Source organism: Toxotes jaculatrix, chromosome 20 (genome assembly GCF_017976425.1).
Source record: "Toxotes jaculatrix isolate fToxJac2 chromosome 20, fToxJac2.pri, whole genome shotgun sequence".
In the NCBI taxonomy this organism is placed as follows: Eukaryota; Metazoa; Chordata; class Actinopteri; family Toxotidae; genus Toxotes; species Toxotes jaculatrix.
In genome coordinates, this window is record NC_054413.1 from 3,695,113 (window position 1) to 3,721,936 (window position 26,824).

At 40.4% G+C, this 26,824-nt stretch overlaps 1 protein-coding gene across 1 annotated transcript; it reads right to left on the bottom strand.

Annotated features, from left to right (window-relative positions):
• sh3kbp1 (SH3-domain kinase binding protein 1) lies at positions 1 to 25,955 on the bottom strand. The gene is made up of 19 exons (XM_041065557.1): positions 25,742 to 25,955; positions 20,230 to 20,387; positions 13,885 to 13,999; positions 12,935 to 13,041; positions 12,455 to 12,599; positions 12,197 to 12,276; positions 11,019 to 11,108; positions 6,480 to 6,549; positions 5,728 to 5,822; positions 5,491 to 5,586; positions 5,308 to 5,359; positions 5,121 to 5,192; positions 3,439 to 3,574; positions 3,271 to 3,341; positions 3,019 to 3,125; positions 2,704 to 2,826; positions 2,281 to 2,492; positions 2,118 to 2,181; positions 1 to 2,010 (listed from the first exon to the last, which is right to left on the bottom strand). The coding sequence occupies exons 1-19, from the start codon at positions 25,743 to 25,745 to the stop codon at positions 1,972 to 1,974; spliced, it is 1,836 nt and encodes a 611-aa protein (XP_040921491.1). The 5' UTR covers positions 25,746 to 25,955; the 3' UTR covers positions 1 to 1,971.
• Between the last annotated feature and the right edge of the window lie 869 nt (positions 25,956 to 26,824).

The window sequence follows — 26,824 nt, forward strand, 5'->3', positions numbered from 1 at the left end:
TCCTATGTGCAGTATTTACTGTATATAAAGACACACATTTCACCAGGAAACAATTCAAACATTTTTGTCATTTTTTTTTAAAAAAAATGAAATTGTCACACATACATTACATAATAGCATCTTTATTACACTGAAATATAAAAGTATATATATTTATCACTATCCTGGAGAGAAAGGACCAAGTCAAGAAAACAACTTGTAGCCTCAGTTGTAGCAGTTTTCTCATTGTCATACGAAAGAAAGAAAGAAAGAAAGAAAGATTTGGAGTCAAACAGGAAGGCCACAGTGACGGGTTGCCATAGATTCTGTGCACATATATGGAAGGGAGGCAAACAGTCGTACATACATGCTACCATACATACACACATGCACACAGACATTTTCATCTTCCTTTACCTGTGAGGACTTTTCCCTTACTACATTCCTTAAACTCTTTCCTTAACTGTAACCATCACCTGCTGCCAAAAGAGCACCACATACACCAGGTGCACATGGATCTGGGTTTGGTGCAAAAGCAAAATGGGTAAAATAATGGTTTTATTTTTTTTTGTCCAGAAGGCAATACTAATAACTAAAATGCAAAAATATCATAACTTCAAAAATACCATGGATAGTTGTCTTAATGTAGTGACATGTACTTTGATAAAATTTGAAGCCTGGTTAGCCTGGCTCTCTTAGAAGGTAATAAAATCAGCCTACAAGCATCTGTAAAACTCAGCAACTGCTATGTTATATCTCTTTTTGTTTCCTCTGTACAAAAACCAAAGTGTAAAAATGACAGTTTGAGGCTTTACAAGGGAATATGCCCAAGGCTACTGTAGGGGAGCAGTGACTTATCCTCACTGTAAATCCACAAATTGAAATTTTCACCCTTAATTAGTTAAACAAGTTAATTAATGAATTTTAGATGTGTTGGTAGTCAGATTTTGTTACTTTTGCACAGAACTGGGGCAGCTGTTTCCCCCTGTTTATGGTTTTGTGCTATTTGCAGACATACAGACATTAGAGTGATATCAGTCTTCTCATCCAACTCCCTCCAAGAAAGCAAAAATTGATTTCCCAGAATGTTAACCTGTTCCTTTAAATAGCACCTACAGTATAAGTATTAGTCATGTTGGTTAGATATAATTAAACTGACTGGGGAAAGGATACTGATCTGCTTGTAGTTTTAACCTCCCAACAGCTGGAATATTTGACTGGAAATTTAAAAAAAATTATGACACTAAGAAGAAATGAAATTGGGAAATATATCTGAATGCCAGTGCTGTTAATGGCTGATACTTCAAAATTACCCGCCTGCAGTGTACCATAGAAGCATCAAGCACTGTGTATCCATAAAATGTAATCCTAACGCTAATGATGTGCCTCAGAGCCAGGGCTTTAACCCTGAACCCATATTCAAACCTCAGTCCTGCCTATTGCAGAAGTTAGGACCGGCCAAAATGACCTCACTTTGCAGGTCTACAGTCCTCACACTGATGGAAAATAAAACATACACACAAAGATAAAATGCAAAGGCCGCAGAGTGGACACAGAACAACACAGAGGTCCTCTGAACCAACCGGGCTACGGAGGGCGAGTCCCAATTTTCCTTCACAATCAGAAACAAAAAGTACCAGTGAGGTTGTCACGGCAACTGCAGCTCCGTGTTATCGTTCTGTAACCATTGGCAACACACATCGACAGGCCGCGGTCAATCAGTACCGGTGGCACAGCAAGCGCCGACAAGATAGCGGTAAACTGAACAGAGAAGCCTCTTCAAAAGAAAAATAAAAGAAGTAAACTCAGGATAAGGCGGTCAATGGGGAAGGTGGCTGATTCCATGGTGCTGAATTGTTGCTGATGGTGATCGTGATGATCATTTGGCACAAACTTTGTCTTGGCTGAAGTGTCTTGGCCAACAGTGACAATGTTTTCAAACGATGGCCTCCAATGTGGTGATCAGAGGGCCCGATAAGGATGCTTCAGTCTTTATTTTGACAGGTTCTTCTTTATGTGCTCTACTTCCATCTGTGAAATGAACGCACAATAAAGGCATTTATAAATGTTACTTTATATATATATATATACACACATATATATGGTATTTTCTGACTCTTCACTCCTTTTAGTCTCACCTGTAAACTAACACGAATCTTCTTCTCCTCGTCCAGCGCATTTGCCAATTGCTTCATCTCCTGCCTGAATACAATGCAAATACACAAAAACACATAAGGATTATGACATGTGACAAAAACACATTCAGGCATACTGTTCATACAGCATGATAGTCACACTCACCTGTGCTGGCTCTTCAGCAGTTCTACGGAGGTCTTCAGGTCTCTCAGCTGGTTCCTGAGTTCCTCCAGTGTCTGGGGGGTCAGAGGCGAGTGCCGGAGCTCAGGGGAGGGGCTCAAACCCGAGGAGGAAGATGGGGAGGCGGGGCGGTGGCTGGAGTTTGGTGGGGTAAGGACAGAGGGCTTGGTGGGCAGTGGTGCTTTACTGTCAGATGTCTAACAAAAACACAAATCAGTGAACCGTTTGAAATTATTATATTTTCTCTTCACATTCAAGATGTAACTTGGTCATTTTTAACATGTACAATGGGGCAAACTCCAGAACATCTACCACAGGGCCCGCTGAAACAGGAAAATGTGTGTAGTGGTGCCCTCTGCTGGATGAATTAAATAACAGAACCAGATACAGTAAAGGTGGCGCTCTTACAGAGATGGTGGGAACTCCTTTTCTCAGGGAAACATCTACAGATCTGGTGGGAACAGACTCCTGTTCCTTCTCCTTCCGGTCCTCCACTGCGAGAGAGTCCAGGTCGATACTGGACAGGGAAGACTGCAAAAGAAAAACAGACAAATAAAAATGACAAATTAGTATGAATATACATACTTACATTTAATATATACATACACACATAATACATTTAATTTTGTCACATGGACCTAGATTTCTCATTAGAGTAAGGTGACAAATGGGCAACCTCCACAAAATACTCCTTTGATATTGGCTGAGTGCTAACACACTCACTGGTGTGATGATCTGTGAGCGAGGCCGGCGGTCTGTGACTCTTGGCCGCGATGCTGTCGGGTGACTTAACTTCTCTGTTGATGAAACCACCACATCCAGATCCATATCTGCACAAACAGACCACAAAAACAAAAAAAAACATCAAATGATTCTTGGCAGGTGAAGTTTCACACGCAAAGAAAGAGCGCTCTGACAGTACTGAGGCACCATGTCCTGATCTCATTGGTCGATGCTCCTGTCAATCACACTCACCAGTGTCATGTGACCTGTCAGGGGCAGAATCTGGTGTCGAAGCCCTGCCCTCAGACTTGGGGCTTTCACACCTGAGCAGGTAAACCATACAACAACATTAGGCTCGAGGCGCTCGGGGATGTATGGGTGTTTTCTGAGACTGTGTGTGTGATGGAAGTGTGTACTGACGGTATAGGGGGGGGTCTCTCAGGACGCCGCGGGGGTTGGGAGGAAGAAGAGGAGATTGTCTTTGGGGGAAGGGGTTTCTTGGGAAAGGAAGATGGAAGGGAGGGCTTGGGGATGTCTCCAACCTTCACCTCTTCACCTATACACCCACATATACACATACACACACGCACACACAAAATAATACAACAAAACAATAAAAAACACATGGATATTCAACGGTAAAACAACTAAAAAAGCAGGTGTACAAGACATAATGGACACAAATGCACACATGTAGAAGATAATGTGCGACTCAAACACTCACACGCACACATTCAAAATAAAGTGAAGGCAAGGCTGGAGTACAGTGAAGAAGGTACGAGCTGCAGCAGCAAAAATGAACTAAATTTGACCTAAGAGGAGTAAAGCAGGTTGAATAAGGATGTTAGAGAATAACAAACACAGAGAAGGAAGAAGAAGAAGAAAGGTCTGAAGTTGCCCAAGGCCACAAGAAAGGGAGGAAAAGAAGTTAAGACAAAAATCAGAGGGCTAAAGAGGACAAAGAGGATTAGGATGGTGGCAGCAGTAGTATTTATGAGTACTGTTATGTAGTTTGTTTTAGATTTATTATAAGATTTCTAAGATTCAGTCTTCCATTGAGAAGTGAAATATTTGTTTTTTTTTTCTTATTGAACAAGTGCAAAAAATAGAGTGAGGTGATTTTACTTACATACATCAAAACCATTTCATTCACAGTTTAAGAAAACAGTAATGTTTTCTCTCAAAGATCTCAGTGCTTGTGGAGAGTAAAATGAAGGGCTTTGATCAGTGGGTGAAATTATTTTACTCTTGTTTAAAAAGAAATTACTATGAAATGCTTGATCTGGGTTGAGGATTTTTTTTTGTGTAAGCTGAATGTATTTTAAAACTGCACTTTATCATGGTAATACAGATCACAATAAAATGTTGGTTTTGCCAGTCCCAGTCTTACAATCTCTGTGTTCAGTTTACTCAATCTCAGTCTCCCCTCAAAACCCCTTCTTTAGTTTATCCACTTCTTTCTTCCTCTTTCTTTGCTTTTCTTCTTTGTGTTGTTTGTGCTTGTTTTCTTAAACTTTTTTCTCTTTTCCCCTCTTTTTATTTGCTTTATTAATTAAATGCTTGATATACGCTTGAAAAATTATTTTATGCTTTGTGCGATTATGGCACAATGAGACAATTAAAGGTTCTGGCTTAGCTGGCACTAGCAGTAATGTTGGTACCCATCACGGTTAAAGTACCACAGTAACCATAGCTTCCTGTTGAACACAGACTGATGTTGACACAGCTTCTTCAATCTACCTTTGTTCCTTCGCTTTACAAAATGAGGACAAACATGCTGCAAGTGATTTTCTTACTGGTGTTTCAACCGTTTCAACCTCAACCCGTGACACAAGCCTACAACATGTTTAGCTCCGTTTGCTGACTGAAACTGGAAACCAGCAGTGTTTCGCTCTGAAAGGGGATCTCTCTCTTTGTGCTGTAAAAGAAACCAGCAAGATTTAAAGATATATTATTAATATTAAGCATGATAGTTGGTGATTTGTCCATTGCCAGTTGAACAGATTGGTAGAAAGTTGTGAGATGTTGCAGCAGCTGCAAGGTGAGGTGAGTCATAGCAGGCCACAGTGGGCTGAGCGGCACTAAAGTGGTCTAGATTGTACCTCGATCCTGGTCTCTCTGGGGCAGATGTTCAGGCCGCTCAGGAGGAACCTTCTTGGCCTCCGACTTTTTCTCTACAGGTCAGAATTTACAGGTTTCTGTTTTTCTGTTTTTATCTGTCTGGCTTTCTCTCTCAGAACATACAAATACAAGAAAGAAGAGAAGAGAAGAAGAACTGTTAGGTGTTACCTGTGGTGTGTTTAGCGGAAGGTGCACTAGGAGGAGGTGGTTTCTTTGGTCTCTGAAAACACACACAAATCCAAAACACATTACAAAAACACTTCAAGAATCTGTCATGTCTCTGAGACGTTCTAGTCATCGAACATCACGGTAAACAGACAGTTTTTGCATGTGTCAAGGTGCCAGAATTACCTCTTTCTCAACTTCTAGCAGCTTAACAAAGTTGTCTGGGAAGACACCTTGCCTTCCCCCAATCTCCCCCATCCACCAGCCTGCATCAGCGCAGTCCTGGACAAAAGACAGTTTAAATGCATGCTAAGTGTGTCTTTCTAGCCTGCACAAACAAATATAGTAAATAAAACAAGGCAAACATCCAGGCAGACACACCCACATATAAGCCAAGTTATAAAAACAAATATACTGGTTTACCTTGGTGATGATGTTGATAATCTCCCCCTCTTTGATCGTCAGCTCATCTTCATTTTGTGCTTCATATGGAAAGAGAACTTTACATTGCTCCCGTCCTGACAGCCAATCAAATCAAAGACAAAGTCAAATAAGACCTAAAACTACAAGATATAAAAAACAAGATACTAGAGAAGGTTTTGATGACAAAGGATGATGCTGTTGTTTCATATTTAAAACACCTTTAGTGATGTCACGGAGTACTGGAGTACAGTACTATATCACTTCAGCAAGGTGAGAAGTCAAACCATTGAAAAACAAACAAAAAATGCTAATGCTAATTTACTCAAAAACAAGAATTAATTAAACTGCAAAATGCTTGTTACAATTGCGAACATTTTTATGTACATTTTTGTATTTTTGTTTGTCTGCTGTTTTTGATTTCCCTCCAACATAGTATGTCAGTACAATGCTTTTCACAATGCAGCTCCCATATCTTGGATGTTTTCCACAAGCAACTGAACAAAATAACAAGGAAGTATTTTCAAAGCTCCAGTTTGGCACAACTCTATTACAATATTGGGACAAAAACAAAAAATACCATGTTACAATGAAAGGAAGTCTTTTAAATGAAAGGCGGGAAATTATCTAAAAACTATGGTGTGCTGTGGAAAATGTTAAGCAGTATCACCTTCAACTTTGTTATGACATAAATATATCAAAGTCTAAAACCATTAGATGTCTTAATCTGTTTAACGGTGCTGTTAACTTTGTACCTTTGGCTTTGCTGTCAGGTTCAGTCTTCATGGTTTCAAGGGCAGCACTCGCTGCTTTCCCCTCATTGGCCTGAATGATGAACAGATTGAATGAAACCTTTGGTTAGTTATTAGTCATTTTAGTATTAGTTGTGGTTTTATGTTTTAAATGTAATGACAAGTCCTTGCACAATTTGTACAATACAAAATAAAAAATTATAGGTTATATTGGTATATATTAATGTTTCTTTATAATATTGTGTTTCCATATAGAATAAAATAATATTTTGCAAGTGCCTCACAAAAAGAGCCAGGACAGACAGAATGTCATTTCAGGCTACCAGAATGAGAAACAGGATTTTTACCATGTAACAGATGGTACAGGATAAGTCAGGGGATCACCAAAGTCAGAGGGATTCACCCTCTGGGGACCATGAAAGTCTGGATAAAATGTCGTAGCAATTTGTCCAATAGTTTTTAAGATATTTCAGTTTTGACCAAAATTGTGGACTGATCAAGCAACTGACATTGATTGGCTTAAAATCACAAATAATAACAAGACAGAAAAAATTGCCTCACAGAATCCAGCAAAAATGAACTAATTTCATATATAAAAGAGTAAAAATAAAAAAATCCTAATTAAAAAACAATAACAGCCTGAGACAGAAGCAACAATCAAATTGGAATAATCACTTCTCTCCAGTGAACAGCAGTGTCCCTCAGCTCCAGTCTAACCAGCTAATTAGAGAGGATGAGATTGGATTTAGCACAAAAACCAAACAAGCTGACTTGATGATGTGAGAGTGTGTGCTTCTGTGTGCGGTGTGTGTTTGTGTAGCGTAGGCTGTTAAAGGAGCCGTTGTTTCGCGGCTGGAGTGGATCCCTCGACAGTGTTTGTGGAACCGGGGTGGCTCTTCCACAGGAAAACACACACACATCTACACTCTTATTCACAGGGCTCGGTCTGTCCCAAACACACACACAGCTCTGTTCTGTTCAGCTGAGAAAAAAAAAAACCCACACCACCTCCCCCGTCGGCTTCTCTCCTCCCTCTCCACCCTTCCCCTTCTCTCCCCTCCTCCCCTAATGAGACCCATGTGGTGCCACAAGCACTGAGACATCATTAGAACATCAGAGACAGTATCACATGCTGCTGAGGCCCACAGAGACGGCACAGGATTAACCAGTAAGAGTTTACGGAAATAGTAACACGACTATTTTGAGTCAGACAGTGACACAAATTTCACGACTTTCAATTTCAAAAAGCGTTGCAGTGTTTCCCTTCACAGTTACTGCATCTATTGTACATGCTGCTTTTAGCACTGTGTCACTGTAAACAACTTTCCAGCTGCAGAGTAAAGTGTGACCTGAGGCAGGAAATTCGAACAAGAGTAAAGCTTGCATGGTGCCTGATACAAATAATACTGCTGTAGCGTTCACAGACAAAGTGTGAAACAAACATGATAACCTGAGGTAAAGTGTTGTGCTGCAGGGTGTGCCCTGGTGCTTTCCTTGGTTTGAGCATGGAATTAAAATCCAGAAAATACAATATTATCAGTCACAGAGAGACACTGTTGTCAGAACTTAGAGCATATTGCTGGCCAAGTGGTTAAAGAGGTACTACACTGATTTCATGCTGCACTTCTGCATCTTTGAGGGATTCACAAGAGAGAGATTAATAAACTAATGGTCCAAATCTGCACAGCAGAGGCCGCAATATCTGCAACGAAAAAGAACCAAACTACTCAAACTATTTGAAGGCAGCATTTTAGCTGCACCCACACTGTATGACACTGCTGTAACGCCTTGTACCATCACCAAGTTGTTATCATTATCCAAAAAATTCCCAAAAGACAACAGAAATGTTTGTTCTGTCTCTTCTGTACAGCCTTTCATTGTTCTCAGAATTTAAAAAAAAAAAAAAAAATCCCATAGTAAAAATCGAGTCCCTTTTTGCCAAGTTGAATAAACCCACAATAAAACCCCCATAACTCAGACCAGAGGGTGATTTGATGAGGTTTGGGAAGTGATCGTCTCCTTTGCAGGGCTGACAGAGGGAGTGTTCACATTACATATGAACTTTACATTAATTAATAACATGTATTAAAAATATGTGTTTGATAGTACTCGTTCACCAGAAAAAAAAACAGACACTTGCACTTGCAGGGTGAGATATTGACCTATTGTATTTGTATCACTGGAATCACTGTCAACTGATGTGATGTGTCACTTCCTGTCAACAAACCCCTCAAAATCTAGCAAAACCTTTGGTAAAACGTGTATTTCATTCATTTATTAAACTGTTCAGTTGTTGAGTGTCTTGCCTTAAAAAGCCACCAGTACTGCACTTAAAATGACAATATACCCTTTGATTTATACTTTAAACTCAGGTGGTGTCAAGGCTGAGTGACTCTGACTCACTGCGAAGACAAAACGTTTAGAGGAAACACTAAACACTTCTCCTTTTGTTGATGTGAAAGCTGAAATATGATGAATACTGGCACAAAAATAACCCAAAGTATCATTGTCAGCCTGTAAAACAATACTCAAAATATATACTTTAACCTAGAATTCAATCACTTTGTGAATCGGTGCAGCAAGGCACACATTACTGCTGTAGCTGCACACTCATTTTCACCCATGTACAAGCAGCCGACCTTCCAGTTCAGTTATAAAGCTGATGTGGCTTCCTGTGACTCAGAGTCCCCCCCCCCATCCCGGATGGAGACTGTCACCTCCTCCAGAGCTTCATTAAGCAGCAGAGAGACTTGTCTCACCATAAAGCAACATAACAGCCTCCTGCTCAGCAGGAGAGGCTGACAAACATCCTTCAGAACCAACACACACACTCTCGTATGTCTGCAGAGAGAGAGAGACAACCAGTATAGGTTTTAAAGGAGTTCTTAACCCAATTAATTTATTTCATTTTTATTCTCATGTTTTTTGATCTCTTATCATTCTGACACTTTTTCTTACTCGTTGTGCAAAACCTTTGCGATTTCTGCCTTTTAAACAGTGATGGAAGAAGTACTCAGATCCCTTACTGTCTCTTTGGTGGAACTGCCAACAACTAATAGACATTTGAAACCTGTGACAGAAAGAACCAACTACACACTTCTTTTTTGTAAAATGTCATAACTGGTTTAGTCTTTACCAATGTGTTGTATTACTACAGCTGTCAGATAAATGTATTGGAGTAAAAAATACCATATTTCCCTCTGAAATGTGGTGAAGTATATAAAGTAATAAAGTTTAAAAGCTCAAGTAAAGTACAAGTACCTCAAAATTGTATTTAAGTACAGTATGTGAGTAATTGGATTTAGTTGCTTTCCACCACCCTGACCGTTTAAAGGCATCTTAAAAGTTCTCAGAATAAAACAGCATCAGTATCTGCATTGCCAGAAACCATTAAGAGAAAGAAAATGTTTTTCCTTAGGAATTTTGATGAACGCACCCTTCATTTCCACATCCGTAAACTTTTTTCATGCCAAAAAATATCAAAAATTTAATGTTTCCCCCAAACGTGTTGGCAAGGTGACAGCCTCTGAAACGACATTTTTAACATCAACAGACACTAAACTCTTTATAGAAAAAAAAAGGCGTAATATTTTTTGTTTGCATTTTGTAATTTACATAAGACGTCTTTAGAAAAACCTGTCTACCAAAGTCTACACCAACCACAACCAATTACAAAACCTGCCACATCTGATGCCACCATCACCGAGTAGCTAAACACGTTTTATAGTTATAAACCACAACATTCGTGACACTGTTTAATTTCATATCAAACAGCCTAAATTAAGCAGAAAGAAATGCTGAAGATAATAAAAGAGGCCAGAAAGAGACAAAGGGTGAAAATAAAATGAATCAATCGGCTGAGAAAAATAAAAACCTAAATGAAAATTGAGCAAGAAAGGGGGAAGAGAAACAAAAAACTTCACCCTACCGTATGCTCCTCTGGTTTCAGTTAAACTCAGACAGACGAAGCGTTGCTACATCAGCACAGGCAGCTGGAGTCAGTGTGTGTGAATATGTAAACGTCAGTGAAAAACTGTATTGCTTCCCCTCCTCTCTCCCTCTCTCTCTCCCTCTCTCTCTCCCTGTCTCTCTCTCTCTTTCTCGCTCTCTGTATCTGCCCTGTGGAGCTCTCACTTCTGCTTTGCTTGTCAAGTCCCTGCAGGGTTTATGTGTGTGTGTGTGCGTGTGTGTATGTGTGTGTGTCTGAGACAATGTAAACCACTTCCTGTACTGAAAACTGAAACAGAGGAAGGGGAGGAGCCAAGACTGAGACTTCCTTAGCTCACTACTCACAATAAAATGACCACAGTATCAAACAATGAAGAAGGAGTCCTGTGTGTGGACAAACTACCGTTCCGAGCCGTCGCTGTGGAGACATTCCATAATGTGACAACTTAAGACTTAAGATTTTAAGGTTAAGGTTCAGATTAGTGAATGCATTATATCAACGAGCATCCTCACAACTACAGAAAGACCAGAATTTGTGTGTGTGTGTGTGTGTGTGTGTGTGTGTGTGTGTGTGTGTGTGTTTTTGTGACTCACCTTGTCCACCTCTGAGTCTATTTCCATAGAACGAGGCCTGAGCTTGATGGGCTGGTCTTTGAAGATGTCACCAAAGCCAAACCCTCGGACCTACAGGGTGGATTAAATATGAGCTTGCCATTCAGAATGATATTTAAAGAAATGGAAAACCTATGTTTTGCACATCAAACACTCATTGCACTTAAGGCTCTGGTGGCTCTGAAAAAAACTTCTTTGTGGAGGGCAGCAGCAGCAGTTAGCTTGAACACCCCCACCCCACACACAAAAAAAAGAACAAATTATCAATATACTATCTTAAACCACAACCGCAGCTTAATCTTTTCTGCTTTCCATTTCATGTTTTTGCCACAATGTGGCCACATACACTCAATTTGTGTCTTTAAGCAGTTCACATTTGGCATTTGTGACCCTTACCCTACTATAACAGATTTTTTTTTGGCTACTTGGCAGCAGAAAAAAATATAACTGTAAACACAACACTGACATACTGTATAAGATGACTTGATAAACAGTTGCTTATTTATGCTTATGCTGCTTATTATCTGACCCTTTTTAGATACATATAGTCATTCAATCAGTTATAAATATAAAAATACTTCCCAACCCACTGCTACAGCTGACCGCTGTTTGCTGGGTTTTAACTACATACACATATCTTTTATCAAAGTCTGTGATTATTTCTTTTCCTGTCCAAGCCAACTACATCTGCTGTCCTCCACTGTTCAAAACCACAAGCGAAAAGTGTTTGATTGAAGATCTTCCCTTGAGTATTCATTTAAAAGAAAATCTTCCATTAATAAAGGTGCTGGTGGCTTCAAAATGAATTGTGAAACTTACAGCTGTTAGCACATACAGTATATCTTGATGATTCATAGCCTCTGCTTCACACCAGTTATTTGTGGTTTTGTGCTGGAAGAACAGTGTCATCTTCCTGTTTTGTGCAGTAAAGGAACTCTGCTGGATTTCCCACCATATCTGACCCCGCATGATCCCGGCTTACAGGAATAAATAATCTTTTGGATTGTGGGCAAGATAATTCCTCTAGGACCAAAACGTTGTACTGTTAAATGCAGGCATAATAATAATGTGCAGGATTTGTTGTTTTGGTGCTTACACAGAATGAAGACGATTAAAGTTCTATACATTCTGTAGCATCTGTATTATACCTGGCTGATTACCTTTTTAGGCTGGATTTCTCCTGATCCTGTTTCTGACCGACTGTCTCCTCCATCACTTTCACTGCCTGGGCTCTCTTTACCTACACACAAACACACACAAAACACAATACATATTATTTAGTTGTATCACTCCTGAAAATGTAGAATAAAAAAATCAGATTTTTTAAAAATTTATATTGACACATTAATGCAAAAAATTAACAGCAATCATAGTTAATATGTGGGTGGTTTCTCATGATCTGATTGGCTGCTACTCACTTGTGCGGCTGCTGCGGAGCTCTTCCTGCGAGGTGGGCGTGTCCACAGAGGGCGTGTCGGACTCCATCAGGATCTCTTTGGTGAAATTGGAGGGAAACATCCCTGTCTTTCCATTAAGAATCCCCTCCCACCAGCCCTCCTCTACCTGAACACACACATATGCATGACACACAGAAAAACACCTTGTTGTGAGATGATTGGGTTTTTTTTTTAACTTGTTTCTAGTTTATAAAAACTAGTTACAAAACTGTTCATACCAGAGATACAGCCATTAAAACAAATACATGTAAAGGCTAGTCGATTTTAAAGCCAGTTCCAATCAGTCTGGTTCTGTTGTTTGAACAACATATTTCATCGAAGAAGCAATAAATGCACAAAAAAAGACGTTTGTGTGTTTTGAGGATGATTTTTGTGCACTGACCCTACAGGTGCGTGATAGAGACGTTCTTTGTGAGCTGAATAACATGTAATCAGTCTTACCTCTGCTATGATCTCAATGACGTCTCCTATTTTCAGCTCTAGCTCATCTTCATGCTGAGGCACGTAGCTGAAAGCAGCTTTACACCTTCGCTTGCGGATTTGCTCTCCTGCAGTGCGCACACACACACACACACACACACACGCACACACGCACACACACACGCACACACACAGAACAAGAGGACATACAAACATATTTATGGCTTACATGTGACATAATTAGCTTACACACTTATCCATAATCCACAACAATGTGTGAGCAGGTGTTCACTGTCTTATTACAAGCCCTCATGGCTGAGACCCAACAAGCTGACCTTTGACCTTTCACTTAGAAGACAGTGTAACCAGCACTGACATCAAATGCCTCTCACTGGCCTTGCAGTTGTTTGTCTTAAATCCATTAGCCTGCTCATTGCTCTTGACTCATTCCACACCAGCTGGAGCCTTAAGACATGACCCTGCAGTTCCTCTGTTGTCCACAAGGTGCCCCCCTTCCTCATTTTAAATTTTGTGAAATCACATGTCAAGGCCTATATGCAGCCTTATGCAGTTATGTGCAGGGATTTAGAAACATTTGGAAACTCAAATTTAAAATGCTAGCTCCCAGCAGTAATTTAAAACTTGTGTCTTTTTGCAGCTGTTTTGTGTCTGTGGTCATTTTGCATCTCTTTGTGGTCAGTCTGTGTCTCTTTGTAAATCATTTTTAATGCTCAATGAGAAATCTTAACAGTCACATATACCATGCCACCCTTCTGACCCCACTTCTGAGCATGTGTGTATAGTGAGTGTGTGGTATGTATATGCATGTTTGCAGCAGAATGGTGAGGAATGCTTGACCCAAATCCTTCCTAACACTAATAGGATCGACAGTATGTTTGAGGCTGAAGACTTAAAGCTGCCTAATGACTACAATGTATGAATGTATGTGTCTGTGTATAAGAGTTGAATACCTTTCTTTCCCGGCCGTACGCTGGGCTCGGACACGGGGCTGGCCCTGCCATTTGCCAGGTCAGATCTGATCATGCTGACCTGTCCTCCATCCCTCTTCCCCTCTTTCTTTATCTCCTACAGCGAGAGACATTTAATTAGAGCAAGAGGAAGAGGAGGAAAAGAAGGATGTTGGCAGAGATGAAAGAGAGGTCAGTTCAGGTGAAGAAATAATGACTGGGAAATAAAGTAATGAGAGAACATTAAAGCTGCAAAATGTAACATGTCCAAGTAAAAATACCTCTTATCAGTCTAAATTATAACTTCATTAAAAGTAAGATGTCTTTCAGTGTTGTACTTGACTAAAACTATAAAACTAATATGAATTCAGCCTTATAATGACCCACTTTAGCTCTTAGATGATATAAATGATCATCATTTCATAGATCAAATCATTTTGATTTGTCAAAAAAACAATGACACTGATGATAATATGTCATTAAGGAGGAAGTAAAGATAACAGAAAATAAAAAATCAGATGCGACAGATCTTTGTGAAGCCCAATACTGACCTAATTAAACAGATGTGACTGATCCACGTGAAATACAGTATCTTTGTCCATGTCATATCCCTAATTCAGCGCTATCAATTCATTCATTCATTCACAGTGGGCAAAGCTGTTAGTGTCACAACGATGCCTGGTTTCAGAAATGACTCATGACTTCAATTAGTTCCTCACAGTGAGGATTATAGATTTTAAGATTTTTTTTTGTTGTTGACATTTTCTTTGGGAAAATGAGAACAAAAAAAAAACTTTTATCAGATCAAAAACTGGTATCAGAGAATACCCTCTGTAAAGGAATTGGTGTCTTTCCTAATTCTTAATTGATGAAAGGACATGTTAAATATCTAACTGAGATGTCATCCATTCTAAATACTAGGTCCCACCCATCTGAAACTATTATTCTCTTCGTTAATTTTCAACTGTCAATGTTAACTTAAAAATTATAATATTGGATTCCTTGTAATATTGGATCACTGATGTTATTGAGAAACAAAGGGTAAATATAACTAAAATGTTTTTAGCGACAAAACTTCAACTGAATTAAAGTTTGACTTTATACACCGCTCATATGCTTGAAGAGAATCCATAAAGCTAGCACAAACCTTAAGGTTATGAGGTCACTTGCTATGTACTAAACTTGCTCATTATTCATTTGTGTTGAGGAAATGCAAATCACGTTTGCCAGACTGTTTATCAGCCACCTTGTTCTGCCCTGTGCAGGGCTGCAGATGTGGCTGTGGAGCAGCAGTATTAGATGTCAGTAACCCAGGTCACCCACACTGTTTACCTGCAGACAACCAGAAAGAGCTCATAAACCTTGCATAAACACAAACACACAAACACTTAACCGCCCCCTCTTACACTGCTGCAACTTTTCCCTCTGCCCCCGCTAACTAACTCTCTGTCCCCATGACTTTCACTTGCATAAAAGAATCACAAGACAGCATGCGAAACTGATCAAGAGATCCCTTGAGAGACAGGCAGACAAACACACTGAGCGACAGAGGAATCAGCAAGCAAACAGATGGAGAGACAGCAAACGTGGAGACACACAGACATTCACATTCACGCACGGAGTCCCAGAAAAACTAGACATGACGGTTCACATCTCCCCACCACATTCATCATGACACTGTTTCATAAGCCCTGGCCTGTGGCGAACGCAGCTCAGTGAAGCAGACGGACCCGGGTACACTGACTCAGAATCTAACCCCTCACACACACTCTCACACACGTTGTGTATGGCCCGGTGTGGCGTGAAAGCCTTAATGAGCCACGGAGATCCAAAAATATCAACAAGAAGAGACGTTTCCTAGACAACAACCGAAGCTGATTTGAGGCTAAGAGCCATTTTAGGAGCTACAGAGGCTGGGGACTGGACACAGTGCTGGAGTAAGTGTGACTTTTATTTATACCAGCCTAAACTACAATTTGGCCGTCACATTCCCAGTAGTTGAGAGGCTAATTAAAATCTGACATGGGGTATGTACACTCCTCTTCCTACAGGGAGTGGCAGGCCATAAAGTAAGGGCTGAACTGAAATTGTGCTCTAAACCACAACATTTGAGAACTATGGCCAAGGAAAACAGAACTCGCCAACATTAGATTTCTTTCCTTCCTTTGGTGTTATTGGAAGGTACTCACGAGAGACACAGACCAGCCTCAATGAGACACAAAATGACCACAAAGAGACACAAAATGCCCACAGAGACGCAAAACGAACAGGCCTATATAGGAGGAGTAGGACTTTTAACTGTCTGTGCCCAGATCCTCATTCTCATAATCTGCACAAGACCAAAACAGTTAAGTTCTGAGACCTAAAACCAAGAATATGAGCTGAAAGACCTGAGGAGAAGTGCAGAGCTGGGTGACAATGCTCTGTGGGTTCATCACTGTAGCTTTTCACATTCTCTCACATGAATCATTTGATCCATTATTAATCTAAAAATATAGATTAGATACTTATTAGATTTAGATACTTCAGTTCTATGCAGTCCCTTTCTTTTCTGTTATTGAAAAGCTAGATCTATCTGATTGTATTTTAATGATTTATTATTTCTGTCCACTGCAGTCAAGGAAGTCACACAGTCACCTTTCCCTGACATTTGGTGTTTGCAGTTTGTTAAGTAGGCTAATGCAGTGTAAAACGTAAAACCAGGAAAACAGCCATTGATTGTGCAGTGAGAGGGCACAAGAGCTGGCTCTCGCTCTGTATGCTGCATGCCTTCATAAACCGCAAAAACAGATATAGACATACACACTCATTCAGAAACTCACATGCACAGATGCAGACCCACAGATGAAACACACTTTTAACTTGGAGACTCCACAATGCGCAAGCCAACCTACGCAAAAACCCACAGCAAGCATTTGTTAGCCTAGAGCTTCCTTTTTTTATGAGTAGAGGCGGTGTTTACCAGCTGTTTGGCTTTTTTCTTCACGAAAAGAAATGAAACATAAATTCTTAAGAGATAAAAATGTAATATACATCTTTTATCCACTAAGGCTGCATGTTAAAATAATTTATATATCTGAGTTTGGAACTGGAGACTAACGATTGTGTGGTTTTGAAAAAGAGAAAAGCTAACTGTACTGTTCTTGGAGGCCTTTGTTACTACTTGGACTGCATTCATGCTCTACTGCAATTCCTCCTGTGGGGATATGGAGGTAACTCAGAGTTAAAGGAAACACAGCTGAAATGAGGGGAGGAAGACAACGTGATTCATCATATCTGAACAGGAAACACCTGCATTATGTACACAGCATTGTGTTGAGTGCTGTGTGTTTGTATGTAGTTTACACTGCACAGCTTTGATGCTAAACATTTGCTTTGCGCAGCCCCTCTCACCAGACCCCTGACATTTTCTCTTCTCCCAGTCACAGATAATGCAAAACACTGTGTAGGACATATCAGTCAGTCGGTCAGACAGAGAGAGAGAAGAAGAAGAAGCAAACAGAGAGAACTTTTGCTTGTCAAAAACTTTGTGAAATGCGGAAGAAAAGTGATGCAAAATTATTCTTCTCCCTCTTTTAGTAGGAAAAAAACACACCTAACACAAGCTGATAGTGAGTAATAAAGTTTTTTTAATTTGAAGATTAAAGAATCAATAGATTAACAATTAGCTGACTGACAGAAAATTCATTTAGGACTATTTTGATAATCAGTTATGTCATTCTTTTCAAGCAGAATAGGCAAACATTTGATGGTTTCTGGTTCTGAGACGTGAGGACATCCTTGGGTTTTGGACAGTTAATAAGATTTTAAAAAATAAACATTTAAAGAGTTTCTTTTGACTCTAGGAAAATATAAAGGCTACTTTTTTGCTATGTTATGACATTTTATAGGCTAAGCAAAAAATTATTCAATAACTAAAATAACTGTTAGCTGCAGCCTTGGTTTAAACTTATGGTTTTTAGTCAGGGGCCATCTGTTTTTTATATTTGAAGTGCAAAAGTTAAACAATCAGAATTAAAAAAAATTGCTGAATTTAGCAACTTTTCATAGCTCTGTGATGACCCTACTTCTCAGAAGTAACCAGCAGCAAATCCAACTGCTCTTTTACACCGTGAAGAATAATGTTAACCTTGACTACCAGAGCATTTAATGTCAAATCAGAGCATGTGAAGCTGATTTGCAATACCTGCTTGTCTAATTCATGGAGGTCAGATGACTACAGCAGTTCCTATAAACAGGATATCCTCCACCTCTGCTCAGAATATGGGTCTCTAGGGACATTCATGAAGAATTCATTTACGTCTATTTCTTTTCTTGGAAGTAAAGTTACAGTTTTGTCTGGATAACTGCGTTTTCATTTAAGTGACTTTTTAAGCAGAAACTCTAATTACAGCTTCTAACATGTGAGGATGAGCTTTTTTTTATGTCATATTTCATTACAAAGTGAATATGTTTGGGCTTTGGACTGTTGTCCAAACCAAACAAGCAATGTGATAATGCCTTAAGAGATTGTGATGGGATTTTTGCACAATTTTCATAGACAATCAATTAACCCAGAAAGGTTTCTGTGGCTTATACTGATGATACTGGAAATAGCCATTAGTCGCAGCCCTCATATTGTCAATAGTCTTAAGTTGTTGTAAGGCACAGCCATACTGAGGTCCTTGTTTTGGGGGAACAATAGATGATAACAGCTGATTGTGTTTCTATCATCAACACTATCTAAACAGAATCGGCAGGGTTCAGTAAAGGTCTGTGTGGTGTTGTATGCACATAACTGAACACTTCCCTTGAAACTCATGTGGTTTTATCACTGGTATAGCCTGTCACATATTACTTTAACACTGGTAAATGTATCTTAAATAAGTCAGCATTAGCAGACTGTGGTAAAAAAGCATTTTCCTTTAGTGAAAATGTTCATTCATTGACTTCCACTATAACAGTCACTCGCCACTAAAGGGGACTGCTTGCAAACAATCACTTCCTGTCACCCTTTTAACTTGTCTGTTCTCCCCTCTCACTTCCTACACACACACACACACACTCACACACACACACATTCATCAGTATTGCAAAGCTTAATGTCGCTGATTCCCATAACTGCAGTCTTGTGACAGACCAGTTTGGTATTACTGCATTACTCACACACACACACACACACACACACACACACACACACACACACACACACACACACACACACACACACACACACACACATATACACACATCCATGCAAACACCGTCAGTGAGCCTTCTCACGCGCATTGTTCAGCTTCCTGACAGTGAGTGAGAACTGTGACATTAAGTCAGCACAAATGAAGCCTGACAACAGATAGACTTGTTTAGCACTAAATGTGGCTTGAACCACATCTCTGCTTCCCCTCATGGTACAGTGAACAAGATACTTCCCTCTTCTTATTACCTCAAACACACTGTGTTACTACTGTACATAAAAAAGTGTCTGATGATGTTACTCACTCCTGCATCTCTTACATGTATCTATCTGATTTCCTCTGAGCCAGCAGAAGATTACAGACAGTGCCCACTGTCTGTAATCCATTACAAATTTGTGTGTGTGTGTGTAAAGTAAGCGTTTTCAAGTTTTCAGATTAGTGATTTACTCAACCAGGTTGCACCAATAAAACATGTGAAATCTCCTTACAATTCCGGTGCAGTTCATAAATGTAGCTCTTCATTCGTTTCCTCTGAACATAATCTGAAACATAAAAAAATGATGGGCTATCACACGTCACCACAGCTCAACCCAGTTGAGCCATTATTTTTTGGACCATCCACCATCATGAAAACACCTTACTGAGGCATTATGTGTTGCTTTGCCCACAATTTTTTAGCCCATTTACATATTGGGATATTAAGGTCATATGTGTGCTATTTAAAAAAGAAGACATTCTTGACACACCGGTCACTGGCTGAAAATGCTGTGAAAGACAGCATGAAAGTTTGTTTTGGTTTCCAAGGGGGTGTGACAGAAAAGAAATTCGGGACACCAACTGACTTAATCTATTCTTACCTGCAGAGTCAATCAATGGGGTTAGAGTGAGGGCAGGTTTCTCTCTACCCTCACACTAACCTCATTTTTAATTTAATCTAAAGTCAGTTCACAAAAACAACCTCAACCTTTACATAATCAAATTTTTTTAGTCTGATGAAACCCTGTCTCAAAAACTAAAATAGTGCAAAAAAACACACATAAAAAAACACACCTAAAATAAACCGCACCACAGCGACCCACTGGAATTCAGAGCCTCCTGTGGGTGTATGAAGTGTGCAAGACACTGAGAATGTGGAGAGAAAATGAGATGGGGGGTGACTGTGACTACTCACCCTGACAAAGTTATCCGGGAACAGCCCCCTGCGTCCGCCCAGCTCTCCCTCCCACCATCCTCCATCGTCCCGCCGTATGTTCACGATGATGTCACCCACCGTCAGGCTCAACTCATCATCCTGCTGAGCCTCATAGTCGAACTCCACCACGGCCTCCACTGTGCACAGAGGGCCAGAGACACATGGAGAGAATGAGACAGACAGAGTGAGTGTGTTACAACAAACCACAATAAGACTGAGGTTTCACCATTGGTCCATATTTACTCTGCGGTTATCGTTTTGATGATGGTGCCAGTTCTACTTATCGTTTCAGAACGGGAACTGAACAGCTGACTTTCACCTCTGAACACTGTTTACTGAAGGCTGAAGGGTTTTTGTTTTTGTTTTTTTTTAACCTGTCACATATCACAGTGCAGCATACACATCACTGAGACAATGAGATGGTGAATTCTTAGGCTTCAGCTGGGCTCCAGCTTGTAACAGTCAAATTAAGTGGACAATAAAGAGAAGAAGATTACATCTTAACATCTTGAGACATCTTGACATCTGTTGAGCAAACTTGTGTGTATTATGAGGTGTGGTCGTATGAGATGTTGATGGTAAGATGCCATGACTTGTCATGTAAAGAGTACCAGGAAAGAGAAATATCATGCCGTTTGCGTCACTGGAAGGGTTTTAATATGAAGGAAGTGTTGAGTTTTATCAACAGTAGCTTGACACCGATCAAAGCAATGGCAAAGCAGATGCAACTGGAATTCATTAATGAATGAAAAACAGTGTTTCTGTTAAAAAAAAAAGAAACTCAGACTGCAGCACCAGACTGGTGAGTATTACATGACTACAATATGGCAGCGTTAGAAATGTGAATTTATAAAAACAGGAGTTAAATATGGAGGATGTTTTGAGTTTGCATTAGCAGCTAACATCAGAAGCAAATTAGAAAACAGGAAATGTCTGACTGAAATGTGCTTTCAGTCAGGCAATAAGTAAATATCCACAATTTAAAAAGTAATGCAAACATGTCTTTTGCTCACTCTAAATATCACACACTCCTACTCGCACATTTGCACACACACAAATATCTTGTGACCGTTTGTGCAGCTGCAAATACTTGCAAACATGTACAGAACGTGTCATTTTACATACAGCGTTCTGAACCCTAACCCAATGCAGGCACAGACACCTTCACACACACACACAGACACACACAAACACATGCATGTTGGCCACTAAGGCCTGATCCTTGTCTAAACTGTGTGGGCAGCTAACAGGGGGTGGGGTGATGGGGGAGAGATTTCAGGGGGGGTTGGTGTAACCATGGGAACAACAGTATAGAGGGGTAGCTATGACTCAGACACACTGGCATCTTCCCCAAAACGATCTCTCCCTCACACATACATACACTTAAAAATCCACAAACAGACACATTTTTACACACCAATGTAACAACGGGCAAAAACCAACAATGGTGACACTAACCAGAAAATAACCACAATTCTTACGAAAGCATTCAAAGTGGAAGGTCGGGTCACTGCAGAAAGTTTGTATCTTAGGGAAGCAGAGAGACATAAGTATTAAGCAGTCAACGCAGACAACAGTAGTCCAAGTGGGCCTGCTGCTCAGACGGGGAGGATATGATTCTGGCTTGAGATAACTAGAGAGATTAGCTGCAGACAAGACAGTGACGTGGCATACATACCATTTGCTTTTTTTGCTCTCAGCTATGCTGTTTGTGGGGAAGTAGCACATACCATGAGAGTGGAAGTGGAAGGTTCTTTGGCAAGGAGAAGTGCCCACAGTGAATTGAGAGCTAATGGCAGTTATCTCGCAAACCACATTAGAGTACATCTGAGTGGCATAACAGGACAGCAGACTGCACTGCAGTCCACCCACTTACGTCAGTCAACAGCAAATACACCAGCGAAGAGGATGACAGATTGTGGCTGTGCACGGAATGCATATTACTGAGTGCAAAGAAGGGTGCAAGTTAAAAGTGGCACAAAGTTAACACCAAACGGGCTCTGGAGAGGAGCTCTGTCGGGTGTGAAGCCATACAGAAAAAGAAAAGTGAGCCCTGCGATATATTAACAGTGGCTGTGAGTTTACAAAGCATATAGCTGGAAAATACTGTCTGTGTGATGTACAAGACAGCAGGAGAGTATCAGCGGTGGAAAGGAACTGAGTATATTTACTCAAGAGGTAACTGTACTGTATGTAACTTGAGTATTTCCAGTTTGTGCAACTGAACACCTCTCCTCCAATACATTTCATAAGGAAATAAAGTATTTTATATTGAATCAACTGCTGTGTACCCAAACCCAAACCCAAACCCACTGCTTATTGCTCTGTGCCATACAGCTCAATTTTTTTTATTTACTTTTCAAAACAACGGACACACCATAGCACTGGGCAAAATGTTCCTTCGTTACAACGAACACAGCCACTTCCTGAAATACTCACTAGCACACCAAATTCTGTGGCGGAAAATAGTACAAGAAATGTTCTATTTGCTCCTGTTTGAGAAACCACTGTATGGATGTGCATTAGGTAATTACAGAGCTTAGTCTAAAAATGAAACTCTATATTTGTGACTTGCTTTAAAGATTTATGTCGTCAGTATTAACCAGTGTGGTTGAGACTGATCACCACAGATGGTGTAGGAAAGCTAAAAAGTAGTGAGAGATGGACTAACACAATGTTCGTTTTCATCTTTTCGTGGGATTTGTTGACAATAAGAAAAATACTGAATATTGGACAGACTTACTCTTTATCACTGAATCTGAAAACAGAAAAAAAAAGCATTTCAATTCAAGGTGTCAGTGCACACAGAATGGGGCAAATTGGTGGTCTGGCTCGCATTGTGACTGGATCAAAGCCAGTGACAGATGACCGCTTCCTCTGCAAAGGATGCATTACTAGAGCCTGTAGAGTGGCATTGCTTCCTTTGACCTGCGATGCACCAGCACTGTATTGCAAACTTAGATTCTATCATAATGCAGGCAGATTGAAGGCAACAAAAATGCTTTTCAAATACCAGCGATGGCATGTGATCAGATGGCATTATCCACATAACATGTTCAGATACCGGTTGCATATTAATACCAGGGACATAGCGTGACAGTGGCAAACTAGCTGAGAGCGCTAAGAAGCTGATCAGCAGATTTGAGTTCATTGTTGTGATTTTATGGCTTGTGCACCTGAAAGCAGTATATGTATGTGTAGAGTATATTTTAATCAAATGAAATTAAATGAAAAGTGTCTGTATTTACACGTAATGCTAAACAGACTTGATGCTTAACCAAGCTCATACTTTGTTTTTCGAGCAAAAATACCAAACATTTAACGGACGTCACTTTGGGCCTGCTTTAATAAAGTGTGATTGGGGATTTTCCATTATATCCTCACATTTTACAGGCCAAACAATTAATGGAATGACGCAACTGGTGTTAAACAAATCTGATGCTTATCCAGGCTTGCACATACTAATTTAGTTCTCATTGGTGGTGGTGGGTCATTATATTTGTTTGATGCAAGGTAAGAAATGATAGACATTTAGGCCTGAGACAGACAGGCCTTGAAAACACATGAGACAGAGTATTTGAAAGTCTGCAAACAAAACTCTCACTCAAGCGGTCAAGAAACCTGCTGCAACCCATACAGGAACTGAGATGGGCCTGTGGCGTCCTCTGAACAGCTGCAGTCAGTTTAGATAAGAGAAAACTACACACACAGACACGCTAAACTCTGCACAGCCATGCTGACATTTCACTGGTTTCCAGAACCTGTGTTTAGCTGTGGGTATGTTTCAGTGCTGCTGCTGATGATGTCAAGAGCAGCTGTGTGTCTCTGTCTGTAAAACATTCACGCTGGACACAAGCCCACTGGGAGTCAAAGCCACCCACTCCAAATGTGGATCAGATCACAGACTTCAGCAGATTCTCCCACATTAAAGGAAAATTCCAACCATTCTCTGCTCATCGCACAGATATTTTGTGACAAAGGGTTTGTAATTTATTGTTCTCCCTCAACCTGCAAGAAGTTCTAGTCCTAATTCCCAGCACTCCCATTTTGCAAAATGCCTTTTGACAACACCCAGATAAGAATTTTGTGCATTCATCGTTGGGTTTTCAGTGTAGGTGGAGAGAGCTGTGGAGACAGTGGCAAACACAGGAAAAGCAAGAAAGAGAGTGAGAGTGTTGGAGTTTCAGATGAAGAAAGAGAAACATGTCTTTTGTCTGCCTTGTATTGCTTTCTGTTTGGACTGACAACAGAGAAACTGAACTCTTTTAACATATGTTTCTCCCCAGTATAACTGTTGAATGTTGAGTGATACATCGTGAAATAAACCCTTTGTCTTCAATTCTGAGGGACTGAAGGTCACAGTTCTAGATTGCTGACATTGTTTTTCGCCTTGAAAAGTGAAGCAACAACAGAATTAGGGACAGCTATCCACTGTAAGTGTGGTATTTTGTCTTCAAGTCATTTTGAACAAGCAATGAAACAACCAAAACAAAAAAAATAAGAAATAAATAAATGAATGTAAAGTTTTCACTTTCTTTACTTAATGTCTTGCACAGCCAGTGGCCCCTTTATTAGCTACACTTGTAAAATCGGTTTCAATTCAAAACAACTCTTCTGCTGTAAAGTGTAGGCTCAGTGATCTGGGGCCATGGGGTAGCTCCCTGCTTTTCATTGTTGGGAACAGAAAAGAATACTTTGAACTAGGGCTGCAACTAATGACCACCTCCATTAATGGTAAATATCACAGAGCATTCACTGGATGCGTTAACCATTTATTTGCAGAGCAATGACAAGTTGTATGAGTCCAAAGCAGTGCCTTACTGTTATACAGACTAAAAGACAGAAGCTTGAAAAGAAAAGGGAAGAATCACATCATGTCCTGCATGATATCTGTTAAATACCAGCAAATTTGAAATATATGAAAGGAGTTAACTGAGTACTCGACCGTCAAACCTGCAGTCAGTTTCATGCATTGTGTGCAACAGCGCAGTGCTGTGGGAAATGATGGCGATGATGAGAAGAAGAATGTCACACATTGGGCCTGTGTCAGCCACAGAGAGCGAGGGCTGGAGAGAGTCAAAGACTGTGTAACACCACGCGCAGACAGACAGAGAGTGAATGCAAACGTGTCAACATCTGCAACTCATCAATATGATCCGCTGCTTTTCCTGAAATCGCACCGCTCGCAGCCGCGCCGCACACCCACGCGCAGCTTTCTAATCATAAGTAAAGCATCGGAAACGTGTGAAAACACCGAGTCGCCGAGCCTGTGCAGTCACTTACAAACAGCTCGGCTATGTATGAAGCGACGTCAGGGGAGGTGAGGTGGGGAGGAGAGGAGAGGAGAGGAGACGGGGAGGAAGGAGAGAGGCTGAACCCAGCGCGCATCTGGACCAGGCGTTTATTCCTTCCCATCCAGATGCGCAAAAGCAGTGGAGGCTATTTCTGGACATACCCCAAATAAGAAGCCAAAAAAAGCGTTGCGTCTCACCCATTTATGTCTCCCTGTGTGGTGTCAGTGCTCCTGCAGGCTGGATGGTAGCGGGGAAGGTGGTTGTTTCAGGTATAGAGGGGGGTTTGTGCCGTACCGAGCCCCAGCCTCCTGCTTGTACTAGAGATCCGCTACAGCAGCGCTGAATCGGGAGGAGCGTCAGATGAAACCATATTCCTTCCTCTTTTTTTTTGTCTCTGGTGACACGACAGAGGAGGCAGAGCGAGTGCTCAGAGAACGGAAAAGCGCTGATGAACAAATCTCTCTCTCGCTCTCTCTCGCTCTGCTGCTTTCAGGTGCACTCGTAAATTCCGACTTACTGTCTTGCATTTTCATCATGGGCAGACACGAGAGTGATGTGACGTAAGTCGTTGCACCATGATGCACAGATGGTGGCGGCACACAGTTGCTCTGTTATAGGACAGCAGATCTCAATACTGAAAAAACGCTGTTTTCTAATTTTAAAAAAATGTAATATGGTTGTGTAATTCAATTAAATCAGTTTATAAAATGTTCATGGCATGGCAGTGTGCAAGTACTAAGTATGATTAAATAATTAGGTTTACACATGTATGCATAGGTACATAATAATTTACATATACTCAATATACAGTGGTGGAATGAAAGTGAGAATGGCACTTAAGCACAGTTTTGAGATACTTGCAGAGCATTCCCATTCTGTGCTACTTTTACTACTTCCCTGCATGTCAGTGGGAAATTTTGTACTTTTTTATTACACTACCAGTTACTTTTCATATTAAGATTTTTGAATGCATGACTTTGGCTTATTATGGAATCCTTTTTTTATGGTCTAGTACTGCTGGTTTCACTTAAGGTAAAGATGTGAGTAGTTCTTCCCGAATCATTGAGACATTTCCAACGGCCTCTGAAAGCAGCGTGCGTCTGAGCTCAAAGCTTCGCACCTGTGCTGCTCAAATCTCGCGATAATTAACTCTGAGAAAAGCATACCCTAACATTTCTGTGAAAGAATTTCAGCAGCTCATGTTGATATGATGTCGCATTGACTAACTGATGTGTTTTACTCTATTATCTCTCTATTGTTTTAAGCTACACTGGAAAATA

What these genes read in the sequence shown, in the direction of transcription:
- sh3kbp1 (XM_041065557.1), bottom strand. An exon ending in CGTACGGCCGGGAAAGAAAG is followed by an intron (nt 13,042 to 13,884) that starts GTATTCAACTCT and finishes TGCGCACTGCAG; the next exon opens with GAGAGCAAATCCGCAAGCGA. An exon ending in GAGAAATCCAGCCTAAAAAG is followed by an intron (nt 11,109 to 12,196) that starts GTAATCAGCCAG and finishes TCCACCCTGTAG; the next exon opens with GTCCGAGGGTTTGGCTTTGG.